The sequence below is a fragment of the Denticeps clupeoides genome, unplaced genomic scaffold, assembly GCF_900700375.1.
Source record: "Denticeps clupeoides unplaced genomic scaffold, fDenClu1.1, whole genome shotgun sequence".
NCBI classification, from domain to species: Eukaryota; Metazoa; Chordata; class Actinopteri; order Clupeiformes; family Denticipitidae; genus Denticeps; species Denticeps clupeoides.
The window spans coordinates 41,359-60,282 of NW_021629690.1; the positions used below are offsets into that span (position 1 = coordinate 41,359).

General features: G+C 46.2%; 3 protein-coding genes across 6 annotated transcripts; all 3 read right to left on the reverse strand.

Annotated features, from left to right (window-relative positions):
* Positions 1 to 2,251: 2,251 nt before the first annotated feature.
* On the reverse strand, positions 2,252 to 9,985 carry LOC114771709 (SH3 domain-binding protein 5-like). Of its 2 annotated transcripts, none has more exons than XM_028965021.1 (6): positions 9,623 to 9,985; positions 7,393 to 7,455; positions 6,806 to 6,934; positions 5,748 to 5,909; positions 4,073 to 4,246; positions 2,252 to 3,857 (listed from the first exon to the last, which is right to left on the reverse strand). In XM_028965021.1, exons 1-6 carry the CDS (start codon positions 9,779 to 9,781, stop codon positions 3,270 to 3,272), a joined length of 1,275 nt encoding a protein of 424 aa, XP_028820854.1. In that variant the 5' UTR covers positions 9,782 to 9,985; the 3' UTR covers positions 2,252 to 3,269. The 2 variants fall into 2 exon arrangements, with proteins under 2 accessions (XP_028820854.1, XP_028820853.1); XM_028965020.1 differs by having other exon boundaries at positions 9,590 to 9,985.
* Positions 9,986 to 10,719: 734 nt separating this feature from the next.
* On the reverse strand, positions 10,720 to 16,643 carry LOC114771700 (general transcription factor IIH subunit 4-like). The gene is made up of 14 exons (XM_028964999.1): positions 16,561 to 16,643; positions 16,366 to 16,481; positions 15,476 to 15,580; positions 15,210 to 15,341; positions 14,254 to 14,439; positions 13,909 to 14,017; positions 13,757 to 13,825; positions 13,546 to 13,629; positions 13,241 to 13,409; positions 12,485 to 12,615; positions 11,477 to 11,524; positions 11,306 to 11,384; positions 11,174 to 11,235; positions 10,720 to 11,083 (listed from the first exon to the last, which is right to left on the reverse strand). The coding sequence occupies exons 2-14, from the start codon at positions 16,479 to 16,481 to the stop codon at positions 10,973 to 10,975; spliced, it is 1,401 nt and encodes a 466-aa protein (XP_028820832.1). The 5' UTR covers positions 16,561 to 16,643; the 3' UTR covers positions 10,720 to 10,972.
* Positions 16,644 to 17,821: 1,178 nt separating this feature from the next.
* Positions 17,822 to 18,880, reverse strand: LOC114771705 (DNA-directed RNA polymerase I subunit RPA12-like). Of its 3 annotated transcripts, none has more exons than XM_028965013.1 (5): positions 18,724 to 18,880; positions 18,473 to 18,639; positions 18,286 to 18,389; positions 18,057 to 18,166; positions 17,822 to 17,965 (listed from the first exon to the last, which is right to left on the reverse strand). In XM_028965013.1, the coding sequence occupies exons 2-5, from the start codon at positions 18,588 to 18,590 to the stop codon at positions 17,941 to 17,943; spliced, it is 357 nt and encodes a 118-aa protein (XP_028820846.1). In that variant the 5' UTR covers positions 18,591 to 18,639; positions 18,724 to 18,880; the 3' UTR covers positions 17,822 to 17,940. The 3 variants fall into 3 exon arrangements, with proteins under 3 accessions (XP_028820846.1, XP_028820847.1, XP_028820848.1); XM_028965014.1 differs by having other exon boundaries at positions 18,473 to 18,635; positions 18,724 to 18,878; XM_028965015.1 differs by lacking the exon at positions 18,724 to 18,880 and having other exon boundaries at positions 18,473 to 18,715.
* Between the last annotated feature and the right edge of the window lie 44 nt (positions 18,881 to 18,924).

An 18,924-nucleotide genomic window follows, 5' to 3' on the forward strand; every position in this document is an offset into this window, starting at 1 on the left:
CTGACAGCCAAGCATCTACAGCATCAGACGCCAGAGCGAATTACAATCAGTCCCCCTCTGGAGACACTCAGGGGTCAGTGTCTTGCTCTGGGACACAATGGTTCGTGATGAAGGGCTGAAGAGATACCGGGCTGGAATACCTGCCACGCTCCTTCAAGTCCCCGGCTTTGAAGCGGACTCCCGCTCCCTGGTCCAAGGAGTCAAGACAGTCCCGGCATGAAGCCAGACTTCCTCCAGGGCGAACAGGGACGGGGGACTAATCTGTGGAAATCTTCTACCCGACGGTGCAGAGGAGTCCCACGGGGACTTTGTCCCCGTCAAAGCGCTTGATGCATTTTTTGTGTTTTGAGCAGTACGACTTCGGGAAGACGAGGAGATGAGATGAGAAGCTCTGCTCGTCTCAGCGTTGACACGTGACCAGTGTCTACGTGGAGAAGATGACAGTTACCGGCTCCTCCAGACGCTGACAAGTCTGACAGGGTCCCGCCATGTTCTGCTTCTTGTGTGTATGGACGACTTTGGAAGCTTGACGTGGCCTGTTCCAGATGCCTCCTGGACTGACAGCCTGCATGCGTCTGTCTGGGCCAACTTGCTCTGGTTTGTCAGCGGACATTTTTCCTTCTGTTCTGCTGAAGCTGTCAGAAATGTCAGCAGAAAGGCTTCCATCCTGTTCTATTATATATAAAGGTGCTTTATCACTTCCTTTTGCTCCCTGGTCCAGCTTTTGAAATTCTGGAGGTGGACACGGGTCAGCACGGGCACCTTGACCGATCTACACACCTCAATACACAATGAACTGTGATGCAATACGTGTTCTGGAACCTTCTGGTCCGAAACAGCATGAGCTCCCCATGACCCTGTCTCCAGCTTCTCTTCCTGGGACTGACCGCGGCCGTCCTCATTTGGTCCCTTACCTGCTCCAAGGACAAAACGTTCACACGTACCCCAATCGGGGCTAATATTATAATAATATTATCGTATAATAAAGTCAATGTCATAATGTTGTAATTTCAACACCAACCAACCAAACTCCACCAATTAACACATTGTACCCTTACTGAGGTAAAGAGTTATTAAATGATCAATTAATAGTGGGAATAAACATGTTTATTTAGTGTTATTGGTGGGAGATTTCATGTAATAAAGGTTTTTGATGACAATTGCAACTTTGAATCAAATGTGATCAGTAGTTTAGTGAAAAATATAAAGAACATGTTCTATTTTACACAGACACAAGCCCATAAACGAGAAATAATAGAAAAAATGTTCCTACAGTCTCTTTATTTCCTACAGACCTGTGTATAAACCTGTAAATGTTGTCGGGCGTGGCGATACGGGGTTTATTATCCCGACAACAAACGTAAAAATCTACTGTATTTGCAGTCTGTGCGTTTAACGTGATGCCATTTAGTGAATTTAATGGCCAGAAACATGCATCTATCGGCTCACTGATCCGTGAATGTTAATGAACGTGGTAGTAAAACCGCACGGCAGTCTAGATCATATAATACGTGGTTTTTAAAAAGTACCAGTTGCGTTCAGATGGTGCCACAAGAACCGTAACCAGCCGTTCTGGTCCCGTGGAGAAGTCCACGTCCAGCCTGATTCCGGTGTTTCTCCTTCCAATTTGTGCAATTTATTCTGCAAAAAGTGAGACTGCGAGGACTGAACGAAGGGGAAGGCCGGTATTCGTCCCGCGTCCCCTCGTTCACATGCTCTCATATCTAATGTCACCTTCAGTCGACATAATTACAGTCTCTCGGCAGGTTTTTTCCGCTCGTGCCGCTGTCGGAAGTCCGTTTTCTCCTCTGCATCCACGCTTCTCTATATTTATACCACTTTTGAATAATTGAAGCCCAGAGACAGAAGATACACTTCCTGTCTCTTCTCCATTAACCGCGTCTGGTCAGTACAGGCCTTTAAAATTAAAAACCGCTATTATTCATCTTTTGATATTCCGAGTGAGTCTGAACAAACACTGCGACGTCCTTATCTCCACCATTCTCTTCGCGAGCTCCCACGTCATGAGCCAGTGGTTTGTTAAATTAAATTCTCCAGGTCCCCGGTACGAAGCGTCTTCTTTAACTAACGTCGTTGCCATTGTTTTTCATCCTGTACCTTTGCCGCGGGGCACAAATGGAAGTCGTTTCGTACTCTGAACCGGAGTCCATTGTGTGGTTCCGTCAAAGAGTTCCCTCCTCATTCAACACACATGCACGGATTAAAAAAGCCCAGACTCGCCTCTCCAGCATGAGGTAGACGTTAAATAAAAGCTTTATTCACTCGGTAGTCAATGCATTACCATTTACATAATCAATGAGTTACCGGTAAGAATTACGCAGCGGCTCCGCCTCAGTTGGTCTGCGTAAAGCGAGGAAACAATGAGCCATACGGAGCAGGATGAGGCAGCAGGGATGGAGCTAATCCCGGGTCAGAGCTTCAGGGAGTTAAATCGCCGCAAGGATGGCTGATCCCAAGCCGGCGCGGCATACGGGGGTCCAGCGCCGTCACAACGTTCGCGCCGAACGAAACCTCCACTTCCAGTGCAAATAACCTGTAAACGCGGAGCTGCTAACAACTTATAATAAATATCTCAACATCAGGCATGGCGGTTCCCTGCGAGGTGCCACCGAGCGCTTCGCGGTGACAATCGAGCCACCTTCACTTAAAACACAAAACCAGAGGAAATAAGCGAATGCAAATGCAAACCCGCTTAAAGAACTAATGAGCTGGTCATTTACTGCGGTGAATACGGAGAATCGGCACCAGAGACTAATAAAATATAAATAAATTAAATACGGAACTATTTTACAGTCGAACACGAGCAGATTATAAATATCTGTTCTTGACACTGGCATGGGACAGACTCCGAAGTCAACGCTGTAAACGTGTAATAAACAGTAATAAACAGTGTATATTTCAGTCCTCGTCCCTCCCTGCGGAGTTCACCCCCGCAAGTCCCGCCTGCCGCCGTTTAGCTGTGCGAGAGCGAGGGACACTCTTTGCCAGGGGGACGAAATGCAAAATGAATGAGGCGCGTCCCCAAACGGCGGCTCTGTCTAATTGTTCTTCGTTGGTGTGCTCTTGGCGGGTGAGAGCCACAGCTCTCGTACGCTTCCGTGCTTTTTATTTCCTCTTCAGACCTTCCTGCCAAATTCGATTAAAAATATATATTCATGTTGGACGTAATATGTTTTTACCCGTTATAATGTACTAATTAGTGTTCTAACCGTCGTTGGACAGGACGTAGGTCCGCTGATTCCCACATCTTACAAGCTGATGCTCCTGTGGTGCTGCTTCACGAAACTCTGCTTCCTCTCTGTCCCCACCGCGCCCCTCTCCCCGTCCTGTTTGGACACGCTCGGTACCGGCGTCGTCCCTAATCTCTCCTCCGCCCGAGGTCCCCTGTCCTCCCCGATCAGACTGCCAACGTCACTCAGGTCACCCAGGTGCTCCACAGAGTCACACTTCTCCAGGTCAGACGCGATGGTCTGCAAGCTGATGACGGACATGGAGTCCGACCCCGCCCGCTCCGCCCTCTCCTTCCGGCCCCACCCACTCTCCCGGTGCCTCTCCACCCACTGTCTGGTCTTCTCATCCGCCCAGTCGACTTCTAACAACGCTGAACCCACTCCCCCATACGCCCCGGCCTGGATGACCTCTGCCCTCTCTGACTCCGCCCCCATGGGTGAGCTCCTCCCACCACAGGCTCTGCTCCTCTCCCTGGCAGCCCGGGCCTGCCCCCTCTGGGCGTGGATCTGCTCACTGATTTGCTCCAGGTTCCTCAGGGCAACGGAGTAGCAGGTCTTCACCTTCGCCACACGCTCCTCCAGCTGGACCACCTTGGCCTTGTGCTCCTACAGATAAATAATAAGGACTTCTTCATACTTTCAGACGGTCTGACGTGCCACATGTGCAAGTAGCAACAACAGTAAAATGGAAGGTGTTGATGGGCTGTGATATTGTGAGAGGAGAGCAGATGGTGAACTCTGCAAGTTCTCGCCATTGTACGACGGACTAAAAATAGCACGCAAATGAGGAGGCAACAATAACGTCTCCTCGCGCCCCATACCTCCAAGATGTGGTTGAACTGAGCTTTCATCTCAAAGTAGGGCTTGGACTTGAGGATGACCCTCTTCAGCGCCTTCTGCAGGGTCTGCACCCGGGCCTCGGCCTCCTGGCACAGCTGGGTGACGCGTTGGTGCTCGCGCTCGCTCCGCAGGCGCTCCTCCTCCGCCTCGTTCACCTGCCATCGTCCCAGACACAGGACACGAAGGGAGGACAATTTAAACCGCCTCATATTAACACGGCGCATCAGCAACTCGGCCAGAGGCGTCAATGTTCAGGCAAAAAATGGCAAAAACCAAACGGTATTTAACCGGCATATTAGGGGTCAGCACCTGGCAAGCAGAAGCAAGTTTTCCCGAAAATGAAACCCAACGCCAAAGAATTCCGGATTTTGGAAGAGTGACTGCGAGGTCCGCTCACCTCGGTACCCCTCTGTTATCATCATCAATAACATTCACATTTACGGCATTTACCAGACGCCCTTATCCAGAGCGACTTACAGTCAGTAGTTACAGGGACAGTCCCCCCCCTGGAGACACTCAGGGTTAAGTGTCCTGCTCAGGGACACGATGGTAGTCAGTGGGGTTTGAACCTGGGTCTTCTGGTTCACAGGCGAGTGTGTTACCCACTAGGCTACTACCACCCAGTAGTTACAGGGACAGTCCCCCCCTGGAGACACTCAGGGTTAAGTGTCCTGCTCAGGGACACGATGGTAGTCAGTGGGGTTTGAACCCGGGTCTTCTGGTTCACAGGCGAGCGTGTTACCCGCTAGGCTACTACCACCCAGTAGTTACAGGGACAGTCCCCCCCTGGAGACACTCAGGGTTAAGTGTCCTGCTCAGGGACACGATGGTAGTCAGTGGGGTTTGAACCCGGGTCTTCTGGTTCACAGGCGAGCGTGTTACCCGCTAGGCTACTACCACCCAGTAGTTACAGGGACAGTCCCCCCCTGGAGACACTCAGGGTTAAGTGTCCTGCTCAGGGACACGATGGTAGTCAGTGGGGTTTGAACCCGGGTCTTCTGGTTCACAGGCGAGTGTGTTACACGCTAGGCTACTACCACCCAGTAGTTACAGGGACAGTCCCCCCCTGGAGACACTCAGGGTTAAGTGTCCTGCTCAGGGACACGATGGTAGTCAGTGGGGTTTGAACCTGGCTCTTCTGGTTCACAGGCGAGTGTGTTACCCCGCTAGGCTACCAGCACCCCAATAACAGCTTTTATGGAATAATAGTGACTGTCCAACAGCACCCACCACCAATTATTACTATCATTATTTATCCACCTGAAAGGCAGTTCAGCGTAGGTAATGGGGTGCGGGGTGCTCGCTGGAAGAGGTCTGTCGCCACGACCGGGTTTAAAAGCTCGGCGCGCACGACGAATCCAGACGAGCGCGCTCAACCGTGATCTTTACGTAAAACCTGCAGCGCGTTAATGAAAACCGCATTGATTAGTCAGTGAGAGTGACCATTCCAATAGTGCAGAGCCGTTATGGTCCATACTAAACATCTAGCTCGGCCTCGATAATGTGACCTCAGTAAACCATTGCGGGGTACCATCCCATAGTCACGTATGTCTGGAAATGACTGGAGGTCAAATGGTTCTCAGGACCTTGACTGGCTCGGCCAAACGTCGGCATCTGTCACTCTAGGATGGAGATAAGCGTCTGTGAGATAAGCACCTTAGCAGTGGCGTGGTTGAGCATCTCCTGCCAGGTGGGGTCAAGCGTGTTCCGGTCCGCCAGCAGGCCCTGCTCCGCCACATACACCATCTCCCGGGCCGCCGTGTGCATGGAAACCGCCCTCTCGTACCTCAGAGCGGCCTTCTGGGTCTCCTGCTGAGCCTGCGAGGGGACAGCGACGAAGGCCGGTGTTAAAGAGGGGGGACAGAGCTAGTCTCCGGTGGAGGGGGCGCAGACGCCGCTGGGCGCCAGCAGGAGGCGCTGCGCGGAGGCGCGAGGTTACTCGAAGTGTAAGGTCACCTGAAAAAGATTAACGACTGTTGACTTCTCTACGCGCCGGTCGGCTTTTCTTCTCGTTTTTGTGGCATCGTGGGAAGCTGTGCCCAACCCACGGCTCATCGGTACCCTGACGCCGTGCAGTATTGCATGCTGGGTAGCACAAAGCACTGCCTGCGGTCTGTTTGTTGGCCTTGTTGCTCAGGTTCTCATCAGTTACCTCATAGCTGCTCCCGTCCACCAACGTGCAACCAAACGTAACGATTTCCAGCAGGACATTCACAGCCCTGATGAGAAGAGACGGGCTGGACGGGCCCTGCGTAAAGGGGGTTTAACTGATTCCCTAAACGAACTAATTCTACCACTTTCTACACACTTAACGACCGTAAAAAGGCCGCTTTCTCCTGCAGGAATCCTGGTGGTGACGAGAGATGCTGAGAAACTGTCACCAGAGATCATCCTTCACACTCTTTAGAGGACGCAAAGAAAAACAATCCCAGCAACCCCTCTACACACACACATACACACACACACACACACATATACACACATACATACACACACACACACATATACATACACACACACACACACACACACGCACACATACATATACACACATACACACACACACACACACACACACATATACACACATACATACACACACACACATATACATACACACACACACATACACACATATATATATATACACACCCACACACATATACACACATACACACACACACACACACATATACACACACACACACACACACCTCTTTGGCCAACCTCCGCGCCTCATAGTACGGCCTGGCTTTCTCGATGCAGGAGCCGAGCTGAGATCCCTGCGCGTTGAGTTTCCGCGCAGAGTCTGTGAGGATCCTTCTGTAACTGAACCTGGCTTCCTGACGGGGAGAAAAAAACAGAGAGATGGAGAAGGAGGGAGGACAAAGCGGAGGGAGCGTGAAAGAAAGCTAATGGTCTGTTACAAGAAACCAGAAAATTGACCCTGTTCAGTCATCTGAATGCCCTCTAGATAGATGGATGGATGGATGGATGGATGGATGGATGGATGGATGGATGGATGGATGGATGGATGGATGGATGGAAGGAAGGAAGGAAGGAAGGAAGGAAGGAAGGATGGATGGATGGATGGATGGATGGATGGATGGATGGATGGATGGATGGAAGGAAGGAAGGAAGGAAGGAAGGAAGGATGGATGGATGGATGGATGGATGGATGGATGGATGGATGGATGGAAGGAAGGAAGGAAGGATGGATGGATGGATGGATGGATGGATGGATGGATGGATGGATGGATGGATGGATGAATGGATGGATAGATAGATAGATTTCACTCACGTCCAACTGAAGCTCCAGTCTGTTGATCTCATCACTGGCCTGGTTAAGATGCTCCAGTTCTTCCTTTACCCATGAAAGAAACGTACCGCCATTAAATTTACCCTCAACATGGATATGAGTGGTGCATGAGTATGCAGCTCAATAATTCTTTTATTTCGTAAAGCGGACATACAAGAAGGCCAGACCGTGGCGTACATACACATTATAACATTTACCATTCACTTCAGTATTCAGCCATGGACCGCGTTTATTTCCAAACTGCTCACACTTTGTCCAAAATGGGCTATACGTACGAAATGCCGGGCCAGAGGATACACCTCATTTTGCATATTACAGTTTTTTACAGACGCTAGGACACATTTCTCAAGACTTAGGTCACTTTTGCAAAACTCTTCACACAGTGAGCACAACAGAAGTCCATTTGGGCTAAACTGGGGATCAATTATCATTGTTTTGGCACAAAATGCATTCAATGACTACATCTCTCAAATTTCATGAATTCTTTTCTCACTCAGACACAACAACTGGCAAAAATCTTTGTACGTACAGGACATTTTGCACACGCTTACATAATGTTCTCAAAACTGTTAAACTTATGTTCAAAACAATAACATAATGCAAAACTGAAGAAGACCGCAAAATTCATCAGCAATATTGTTGTGAAACATATTTTAAATCCACAGCCGATTCTCATCGTAGATGAACATCTACACAGGTGTTACGCTTTCAATTTCATTACAAAAGGAGACGACTGCTGAATATGTTTTTTTGATGTAAATATGGACCCAGCCTGAAATGGAGAAGTGGCTGAAAGATAAAGAAGAGTGGCTGGGAGGGGGCGAGGAAAGAGGAAGAAGAGTGGCTGGGAGGGGGCGAGGAAAGAGGAAGAAGAGTGGCTGGGAGGGGGCGAGGAAAGAGGAAGAAGAGTGGCTGGGAGGGGGCCAGGAATCCGTATGCGCGGTGGAAGAAGAATAAGAGGAAGATCTAGAGCTGTAGTCTCAGATGAGATCAGAGCTACTTCTTTCCTAGGCGTATTGCCCTAGATGACATATGTGATGTGGATGAGAACCTGTGGCCAAATGGAGAAGACCGAGTAGATTAGCATTACTATTGTATCTGTATCAGTGGATGGTGTGTATATAAATTCTTGTATTTTGGAATTATAAAAAATAAAAATGAATAAACAAATATTGATAAATTCTGCATCATGTCTGATTCGTTCCAGTAACATATATTGCAATTATAAACAGAGACGTGTCCATGTTTTACACAAGAAAACACTGTGTAACGCTACATGTTGTTAGTGTTTTTCAGGTCATTGTTTTGTGGGTGACAAAGTGTGTTTGTCGGCTGTCAACCTCTGCTAGTGTTCTGGAAGAATGAGTTTATTTGAGACCTGAATAAAGTGTTTTGGTGGTTGTAGTGCATTTTGAATGTGAAATGAACTGCTTTGCCAAGCTGAATGTCAGTTAGGAGAATTGTGTGAAGAGTTTTGCAAAAGTGACCTAAGTATTGAGAAATGTGTCCTAGCGTCTGTAAAAAACTGCATATTGATTGATTTGGACAGTTTTAGCAATTATGGTTTGTATGGGGCCACGATGGATCGAATTCATGATTATTTGGACTCTGAGACGTACCTTTATCCAGTGAACAGAACGTTTTCGGCCCTGTAATATCTTGTCTGTACGGTAATATTTAATAAATAAAGACCCAGTTCTACACTAGTCTGTTCGGAACTTTGATAACTTAACTGTGTTGGGTCGGGGAAAGTTCTGGTGATTTACTGCCATCTACTTCTGCCGGTGGACACACTGCATGCTCCAGCTGGGCAACACCGGGTTATACCAGGTCCCATTATTATAACGTCCCACCAACGCAGCTCAGACTCCAACCCTCCATCGTGGTTTCTGGGGTCCAACTCATGCAGGAGTACCTGAATTCTGGGGTCCAGCTCATGCAGGAGTACCTGAATTCTAGGGTCCAGTTCATGCAGGAGTACCTGAATTCTGGGGTCCAGCTCATGCAGGAGTACCTGAATTCTGGGCTCCAGCTCATGCAGGAGTACCTGAATTCTGGGGTCCAGCTCATGCAGGAGTACCTGAATTCTGGGGTCCAGCTCATGCAGATGTACCTGAATTCTGGGGTCCAGCTCATGCAGGAGTACCTAAATTCTGGGGTCCCCCTCATGCATGTGTACCTGAATTTTGGGGTCCAGCTCATGCAGGACTACCTGAATTCTGGGGTCCAGCTCTTCTTCGAACTGCTCGGTTCCATCAGCGGCGCGTCCCCCCACTTCTCCCGACTCTGCCCCGGGGGTCTCCTCTCGCCACTCGGCCTTGTCGGGGTCTCCGGAACCCGGTGGGTTTTCACGCAGGCTCCCCGGTTCCATGCGCGGCCTGGGCGAAGAGGGAGTAGCTCCGTGAAAAACGCTGCGGAAATACGTGTGCGCTACGCATAAAGTGCCGGAGTCAGACGACTAAAATCCCGTTTTATTTCCTCCATGAGGAACAGGCGGCTGGGCGGCACACAGCGAACCCCTCAAGCCCCCCAAACCCCCTCAAATCCCGTCCTGCTAACAGATGTTTTTAGCAAGAAGGGTTGCCAGATCCAGCAGGGAAAACCCAACTATCCGATATTTACATTTCCAGCATTTACCAGACGCCCTTATCCAGACCAACTTACAGTCAGTAGTTACAGGGACAGTCCCCCCTGGAGACACTCAGGGTTAAGTGTCCTGCTCAGGGACACGATGATAGTAAGTGGGATTTAAAACCTGGGTCTTCTGCTTCATAGACAAGTGTGTTACCCACTAGGCTACTACCACCCTGGCTTTATAACAGAAGGGCAAAAGAAAAGAAATCGCGTGTTTTCTGTCAAGATCACTGGCTATAATTTACATATTTATTAAAACTTTATATAAACAAAACATAGACTGTTTATCACTTCAAATAATACAAATATGTACACGAGATTCATTTGTGCTCCCCATAGTAAACAAACTTTACTATTCCTTTAAACTTCAACTTTTTAACTAGGCTAAAGTGGCTAAATATTAATAGTCCAAGAAAGCACCCCTTTTTGGAAACGTGGAGGTAAAAGCCTTCAAACCTGGCAACATTGGGGGCGGCGAGACACTTAAATTATGCAACAGTGCATTTCATCCTTCCAGATTTTATTCCCACAGCTCTGATATTACTCATTACAAACAAGGCACTTTTATTCAAACAAGTAAAAACAATAAAATCAGCACACTGCTTTCAAATAATTTATTTTACACTTCCATAAAAGAAAAAAAAAAAAAAAAAAAAAAAAACACAACCACATTATTGTTCAGCAACGTACAAAAAGTCAACTGTAAGTGAACCAGGCATAATTCATGAAAATTAATAAAATTCATTTTAAATCAAACCAAATCCAATTTGGTCAATGATTCCAGGCTATAGCTGAAACTGCTCGGTGTATCGTGTCTGCCATTTTGGCTCCTTAACTGAATATTTAATAATGTACATAATAATGTAATAATAATGTATTTTAAAATGTTCCAATGTCTTTTTCACGACACAAATTAAACCGTTGCGTGTTAAGTGTGACTCTTCTGCCTCTTCCAGAATCTCTTGACCTCACTGTGTCCATGAGGCGTCACCACCATGACCCTCTGTGGAGCATTCTGCCACACCAGCACCCCGAGGCCCTGGAGGAGTGGAAGGTAAAGGGTTAAGAGGAAGTGGCGAACAAAGAAAGTAGAAAAGTTGGGGTGAGTGGAGGAGACATGACTGCTGACCTGAGCTCGGTCCCGAAGTACTTCAAAATCAGCTTGTGACAGGAACTGGTTGTACAGCACTCCTAGAAATATGACATTATACACATTAGAGAACAAATAAGGAGAAGGAATGCAAAATGTCCCAAAACGCACCTTCTGTGAACTGCAGTCTGTCTCGCTCTAGTTCCCACAGTCTGATCTGATCGGTCACTGTAGGTGGAAGAACTGGGGTCTACAAAAGGAGACAAAGAAATATAATTAATGTAAAGTACATGCAACATACAGGAGGGTGGGGCTTTTTTTTTTTTTTTTTTTTAAACGTACCTGTTTAACCATGACTGGGTGTGCTCTGGTCCTCAGGAAGTGGATAATCTGAATTTCAAACGGCGCAAACACAAAGTTCATCAGCCCGTTTGATCCTTTCGGAAAATATGTGCACAGTAAATACTTCTTCCCTGAAGTCACCGTATGGGGTTTTTATACAACGCCTTACAGAAACCCACTGAAAAAGCGAGAGTGCGAGACGATGATAAACGAGGGATCTTTACAGACCTGCATGATACATGCGCATTATCTGAGAAACTAGCGCATCTTTTAGTGCATCAACGCAATGTCCATTTAACTAGCAGCATGAGGGATGGCCTTGAATCTTTAATACAAGTACAACAATGTAAATCATGAACATAAAATACAGAGCAGTACATGTACATTTAAAAAAATGTATTTCCTGTGTGTAAATGGCATTCCTAATACGTCTGCATGTGTTCGTCTGTAATCTGTGAAGACGTGAAGACCAGTAGAAACTGCAACGCCTTGAAAACTCTTCCACAAGAGCCTTGATCGTTACCTCTTCAAGGTAAAACTCGGCCTTCATGCACACATCCCAAGTGGCGTACAACTCGCTTTAATCCTGCTACGGCCCTGTGGTTCCATCCAACCGCACAGATGGCTGAAAACGAGTAAGTATCGCCCGGCGTGACATGAGCGTATTAATGAGCGCAGGAGAAGTATTACGCAATTCATAAAAACAGCATCGTGTGAAAAAAACAGACTCTCTCGTGTCATTAGTCATTGAATTAGTCATTATCTTCCTGAGTCACTAATCAATCACTCCGCTTCCTCGTTAAAATGCATTCCCTTTATTAACAGAACAGGTTTACAATGAGTCTTACGTTGTTTATTAGGAGCCAACATCGGTATTCTCTCAGAAAACAGCACAACGGGCCCTGAATTACAGCAACCATACGCAGGGTTTAATTAGTTCATTTAAAAGAGGGAATTTTTCCTGGGATGGGGATAGAAGTTGAAAATGGCGGTCACGTGACGACGTACCTGCTGCGCGGTGATGCCGTTGGCAATGGCCTGCTGCACCGACTCCCTGGTGACCTGAGCTACCACCACGTTGGGAAATCGGTAAAGCATTTCGCTGAACAGGGCCACCAAGGCAATCTGCAGCTCAGAGTCTGAAAGGAAGAGGCGAAAAGCACTTTAGCTCTTGGCCTCAAGCAAGGCTGTAAGCTGAAAGGAAGATAAAAATAGTTTTTCAGAGAACAGAGTTCTCTGTTCATTTTTTAAAATGCATTAGTTATAGATATACATTTATACATTTTTATTATATTGCATCATTAACTTATAAAAAGAATTATTTTTGTCTACTGTATTAGGTGCTGAGAAACTCAGTTCTGACTACTGAAAAAAAAAAAGTGAATTATGACAGTTTTTCTGATGACAAAATTACTTATGAACTAGAAAAAACTATAAAGTCGTACCTTGATGGACATGTAAATTAGTGCATTATATTATAAAGTGTGATATGAATGCTCAAAAAGACCACATTCAGAACATAATTATTACATTTACATTTACAGCATTTACCCTTATCCAGAGCGACTTACAACCAGCAGTTACAGGGACAGTCCCCCCCCCGGAGACACTCAGGGTTAAGTGTCTTGCTCAGGGACATGATGGTAGTAAGTGGGGTTTGAACCTGGGTCTCCAGGTTCATAGGCGAGTGTGTTACCAACTAGGCCACTAACACCCTGTCAGTCATGTGACTTAAACCTGAGTGGTTCACAAGCTAATACATACTTGTATAGGCGTACAAACGGTAGTTGGTTTCCACAACTATGAAGCCAACATCCCCAGTTCCTGAAGAGGCAGCTGCTGATGAAGAAGAGGAGGAGGAGGAGGTGTTGGCAGTGACCCCTGCAGCCAGAGTTATCGCCAGCCGGGTGGGGTAGTACCTCCTGGACTTCCTCTGGAACAACGGATTCACAGGGAACATGGAGTTAAAACCGGAGTCAAATTAACCAATTTCCACTCCATCCCCCATGCAGGTGTCATTTTCATTGCAATAATATGAATTTGTTAATCTGTGCCTCTATGATCCTTACCTTTCTCTGGAAGACCAGGCCAAACTCACGCAAGTGCTGCAAGAAGGTGAGGAGAGACTCACTCATGCCCTCCACAGAGTAATCCTACAGTAGAAGAGCATCAAATGAGCTCCAAACTGGTAAAGAGGGACCATAACGACTCTTCAGACCGTACTAGAAAATTATAATTACAACCAGGATCTCATTAATGTTTTACTGTATGTTAACTCACTCTGCCAAGCGTGGAAAAACTGAGCTGGAACAGAAAGGACAGGATCTCTACCAGGTCCATTCCTCTAGACTGAGCAGAAGAGAGGCAGATACAGAGGTGATGAATGATGATGTGCGTCTCAAATTACAAAGTGAAAAAAGTCCTGATCCCACCTGAGCTGTTTTGAGGTACTGCAGAGTGAAGTACCAGAGCTGAGAGGCTGTGTCCAGCAGCAGGAACTGAAAGCCCGCTGACGTTATGCAGGGGGCTTCACCAGCCTCACTACGGCAGGAAAGGATGGAGATGATTAAGGGGAAACGTTTATTATCAATGAACATTCTGCAACACAACTACATATTAGGAAAAAAAAGAAAGAAATTAGTTGTTTTAAGTCACATGGCAGTTTCTCTGCTTAATAACAGTGTAGTAACATAGTAATTATTACAGTTTGCAGAATTACACTATAATTATGTACAACAAAATACATTTTGATGAAAGACGATAAATGTCACTGTCACCTCCTCATGAGCCCAGCCTGTATGAGAAGCTGTGCCAGGTCCTGGCTCACTGCCGCGCTGGGTGAACCCACCATGAAGTGCAGGATGACCTCCCAGCGCTCCATGGCATAGCGGTCCAGGCTCTCCACGTCCCGTGCATGGCGGTCGGGGCCCAGACTGCAGCCTTCGTCTGCCCACGCTTTACCTCTGCACACAAAACACAATCAGCAGCGGACAAGCTAAAGACACGCGCACCTCCGGTTCTGCTTAGATAACGCAGAGATGCACAACCAGTCACAAGTCTGGACGCACCGACCCTGAGACTAAGAAAAATTCAATACAACAAACACGGTTATAACTTGTTTTGCATCAGGAGAAAAGTGACGTATGTTTGATGAATCTGTTTTTTCCAGAGTCGCCTGTTTTTATCTTCATGGTAACTTTGGTCACTATTGTCATAGTCAAAAGCTGCTTCATGAGATTTACATTTACAGCATTTATCAGACGCCCTTATCCAGAGCGACTTGCAATCAGTAGTTACAGGGACAGTCCCCCCTGGAGACACTCAGGGTTAAGTGTGATATGAATGATCTTGAACCTGGGTCTTCTGGTTCAGAGGCGAGTGTGTTAACCGCTAGGCTACACCGGATTAACACGAGTGAATGATAAGAAGTAGTTCAGTATAAACCTTCAGGCCTGTTAGAAACGTCCGCGTTGTCCAACTTAAGACAAGAGATTTGAAATTCTGTTAAACTCGGAGAGACGCAAATCTTCAACTTTTTGCTTTTTTTTTTTTCAGTTTTGTTTATTACATAATGTTATTTTGTAATTTCATAATGTTATAATCTTAATAACAAATGTGTAATTTCATAGTCCCGTGTGTTCAGTTTTGTTCTATAACGTAAGAAATAAGCAGGTGCATCCAAACTTTAGACTTGTAGTGTATATGTACGTTTTACAGAGTGCACATGAATTACCCTCCCAGCAGCGCTATCCTGAGGTTGTCCTTAAATACGGGGTTGAGCACTGTGCCCTGGAGGCCACCTGGGAGCTGCTGAATGTGCCACAAGCGAAGCCCAGTTAACACAGACACACACTGGTCGTGGTTCCTAACAGAAGAAGAAAACCCAAAAAGAATCAATCATCCAGAAAAATAACTCTAGAAACCGAGGGACCAACTCAGGAGAAAAGACGCTAAGGAGGTGTGACATGACCACAGGAAAAGATTTTTTTTAATACTCACTTCTGACTATCCTTTTTAACCCACAAAGCAACCGCAGCTTGTGGGAGAGGCTGTTCCAGAAACACCATGCGCATCACATAGATCTTCGCTAATGCTGGCAGCTCCCTATTTACCAAACAGGAAGAAAATGGCCGGGTTTGGTAGATTTTCATGGTACCCCTTCATTTGTAATCACAGCGTCATCTGACATAATCACATGAAAAAGCTGGAAACTTCTCCAGAGTGTTCCAGGAGGCATGGGAGAGATTCTGAGACTAACTGGCATGATCTGTGCTCTGGAGGGACCAAAGATGAGCTTTAACATGAAACACCATGATAAATCAAGAAATATCTTGAGATTATCAGACTTACAACTGAGAATTTTTGCAAAGATAAATTAGTCTTCATAACACCACTAATTAGTGTAAAATGCACAAATGACGAGGATTTAAAAATGGAACGTGCCATTGGTTTCATGTTGTTATCTAGAAATGTGCTACAAGAACTGGGGACTGGACTCAACTCTGTAAAGTAAAAGAGATTTTTCATTTTTTCATTGTGACACACTGCAGCACAGCACACAGTGAAATGTGTCCTCTGTATTTGACCATCACCCTTGGTGAGCAGTGGGCACCATGACGGGTGCCCGGAGAGCAGTGTGGGGACGGGACCTTCATCAAGGGGACCTCAGTGGTACCTTGGCGGATCGGGATTAGAACCAGCAACCTTTTGATTACGGGTCCACTCCCTACCTGCCAGACCACCGCTGCTCTAAACTAAAGAATCAGCTTGTTTCTCTACACACAATTGTGCAGCAAGCAGTTTAGGTGAATCTACACCTGACGTGGGGCACTGAAGGCGTTACAGCGTACAGAGCAGCAGCGTGGTGACGTGTAACGACGTGTAACGACCTGTACACCGCCAGGCAGGTGGCCGGGTGGTTGTAGAGACGGTCCAGGATCTCCGGGCTCAGCTCCTTCAGGAACTCGTGCAGGTTCTTACACTGCAGCTGCACTCGCAGCTTCATCTGCAAGGAGAGGACACGTACACGATGAGGAAGGCGGGAGTAGCAGGTTAGTCGGTAATAAAGTCGGGGACAGGTGTACCTTGAGTATGCGGAGAGGACAACGCTAACCACAGCGAGCGTTTCCAACCAGCCCGGCCGACGCCATGTTGGATTCATCACGTGACTTCAAATAACGCGAGGCGTGTCCCCCAGATCCCGCGAGACGACACGAACATTTTAAACGACCCAATTTTTCAGGACGTTATATATATTAGAGGTGGACATAGATTAATTTTCTTAATCTAGATTCATCTCATTGTAATCTAAATTCATCTAGATTAATCTATATTTTAAATTAATCTAGATTAATCTAGATTAAAATGGCTCATTTGAATTCTGCCGAAGGCATTCAGAATATGTGTGCTACCCAAATAATGACTAAAAGTAAGTCTTTGAGAACGAGTTTCTCAAGCCAGGTGGCGCATTAGACCAGGGGCTCATCTCCTGTTTCCAAAATGCATCAAAAACTGCTTGAGAAAGCTGTTCTACTATGATAATTGGTGATGAAAATAAATTATGTTCAATAAGATGTACTTGTGTTTACCAACTGTTTATTCAGTTAAATAGCTGCATCCATGTTACCACGTCACGTTTGATGTGGTCATTTCATAGTTCGAAGACTCGTTCTCGCCCCCTACAGTGCAATTCGGCTAGGTATACATCCGCGCTAAAATATCAAGGTGAAAGTCATCATAGTGTAGCGGTTCTTCTTCTGCGTTGCGGAACTTTTTGATTTCGTTTCTTGAACCACAAATGATGAGCTGACACCCAAGAGATTTTCTGTGCAAAAAAGCAAGGTCACGTCAGAACATCGCGTCACACATCGCGTCTTTCTGCACCTCTCTCTACAATATACAGTATTAAAAGATCATAAAAATATTCACAAAATAACACACATGCAAAATATTCCTAATATGTACATGAATTAAAATTAAAGAAATAACTTTTTGCACACAAACCCCACGCACCTCTCACAGCTCACACCATGTGTCCAAGAGACCTGAACCGGGTCTCAAAAACAAAATAAAAGTCTTTAGGAAATAAGAAACTAAAAGACACAAGAAAGAAGAAATGTACTTATAAATCTAGTGTAACCATTTAACTCCGGCACAATAGCTTGCGTAGTATAGACCCAGCTCCCAACACAACTTTGTGAATAGATAAACGGCGATATTTTTTTATATCGCCCGATAAGAGTCTCGCCTTAACGCAGCACGTTAACGCCGATAACGGCCCACCACTAATATATATATATATATATATATATAAAATTTTCAGAAAGAAAAAAATAGTACACTTTGCACAAAGAACGTATGTGTATTTTTATTTTAAAGTACAAGACAAACATGAACATGTAAAGTTAATATACATCAAAGAATGAGGACTTCTTCTGAAATGTACAAGACAACGAGAGCTCTTCTCAAGAATCCTCTTTCTCTTGATACCTGAAAAACACAACAAACACATCTTTCTGAAATCGGAACTCTAAAACCTAAAAATGGTAATAATAATAATATTGGTAATGAAGTAGATGACCTGCAGTGGATACATGTGAAGAAGACTGTCTGGCCTTCATCAGCGGACCTCATCTGTCGAGTGTGATACACCATCCCCTCCTTACTGCACCGTGAACAGCGTCGGTCGGTCTAGCAGGGACAGGAGATAGGAGAGGACAGGACAGGAGACAGGACAGGAGAGGACCGCTGATCATCTGGCGCATTAGTCCGAGAATAAAGGCTCCAAAAAGGCAGAGATGTGAACTCACAATCGGCCCCTTCAATTCGGAATCCTCGCTGCTTTCGGCGGCCACGGTGGACTCTTCCAGCGGGTTGAACACGACTGAAGACTTGATGACTTGATCCGCAAATTCTGAGCAGAAAAAAATCAGAGCCACGAAATGTCATGTATATCGACCAGAGGCCGAACAGCACGGCGGGGTTCAGCAGACGTACCCCGGACCGGTATGGCGAAGCCGCAGCGGCGGCACACGACGCAGTCCTGAGCTCCGGGTAGCGGCAGGATGTTCCCGCACTCGGGGCAGAAGTTCGGGTCTCCGCCGAAACACGACATGGCGCCAAAACACCGACCCTTTTCAGCCAATTCTTCTACTATTTACTGTCTCATAATGTAAAATTAATTTAGGGTTTAAACTGGAAACTAGTCGTTGGCATGATAAATAACTAGAAATGAAATAATTACTTACTGTCTGCACCCCAAAACACGTTAGTGCTTCAGGGGTCCCGCCCTCTTTCGTCGCGACCGTATGACGCAGGCGCGACGCGGACCCGTCGCTGTTGCCAAATCTGCTCATTCTGCGTCAATTTGGCTTGTTTTCGTAAAACACATTAGATATCCACGACCGACTGTTTTTATGTGTGTTCACTTACAAAAAAAAATTACGTTT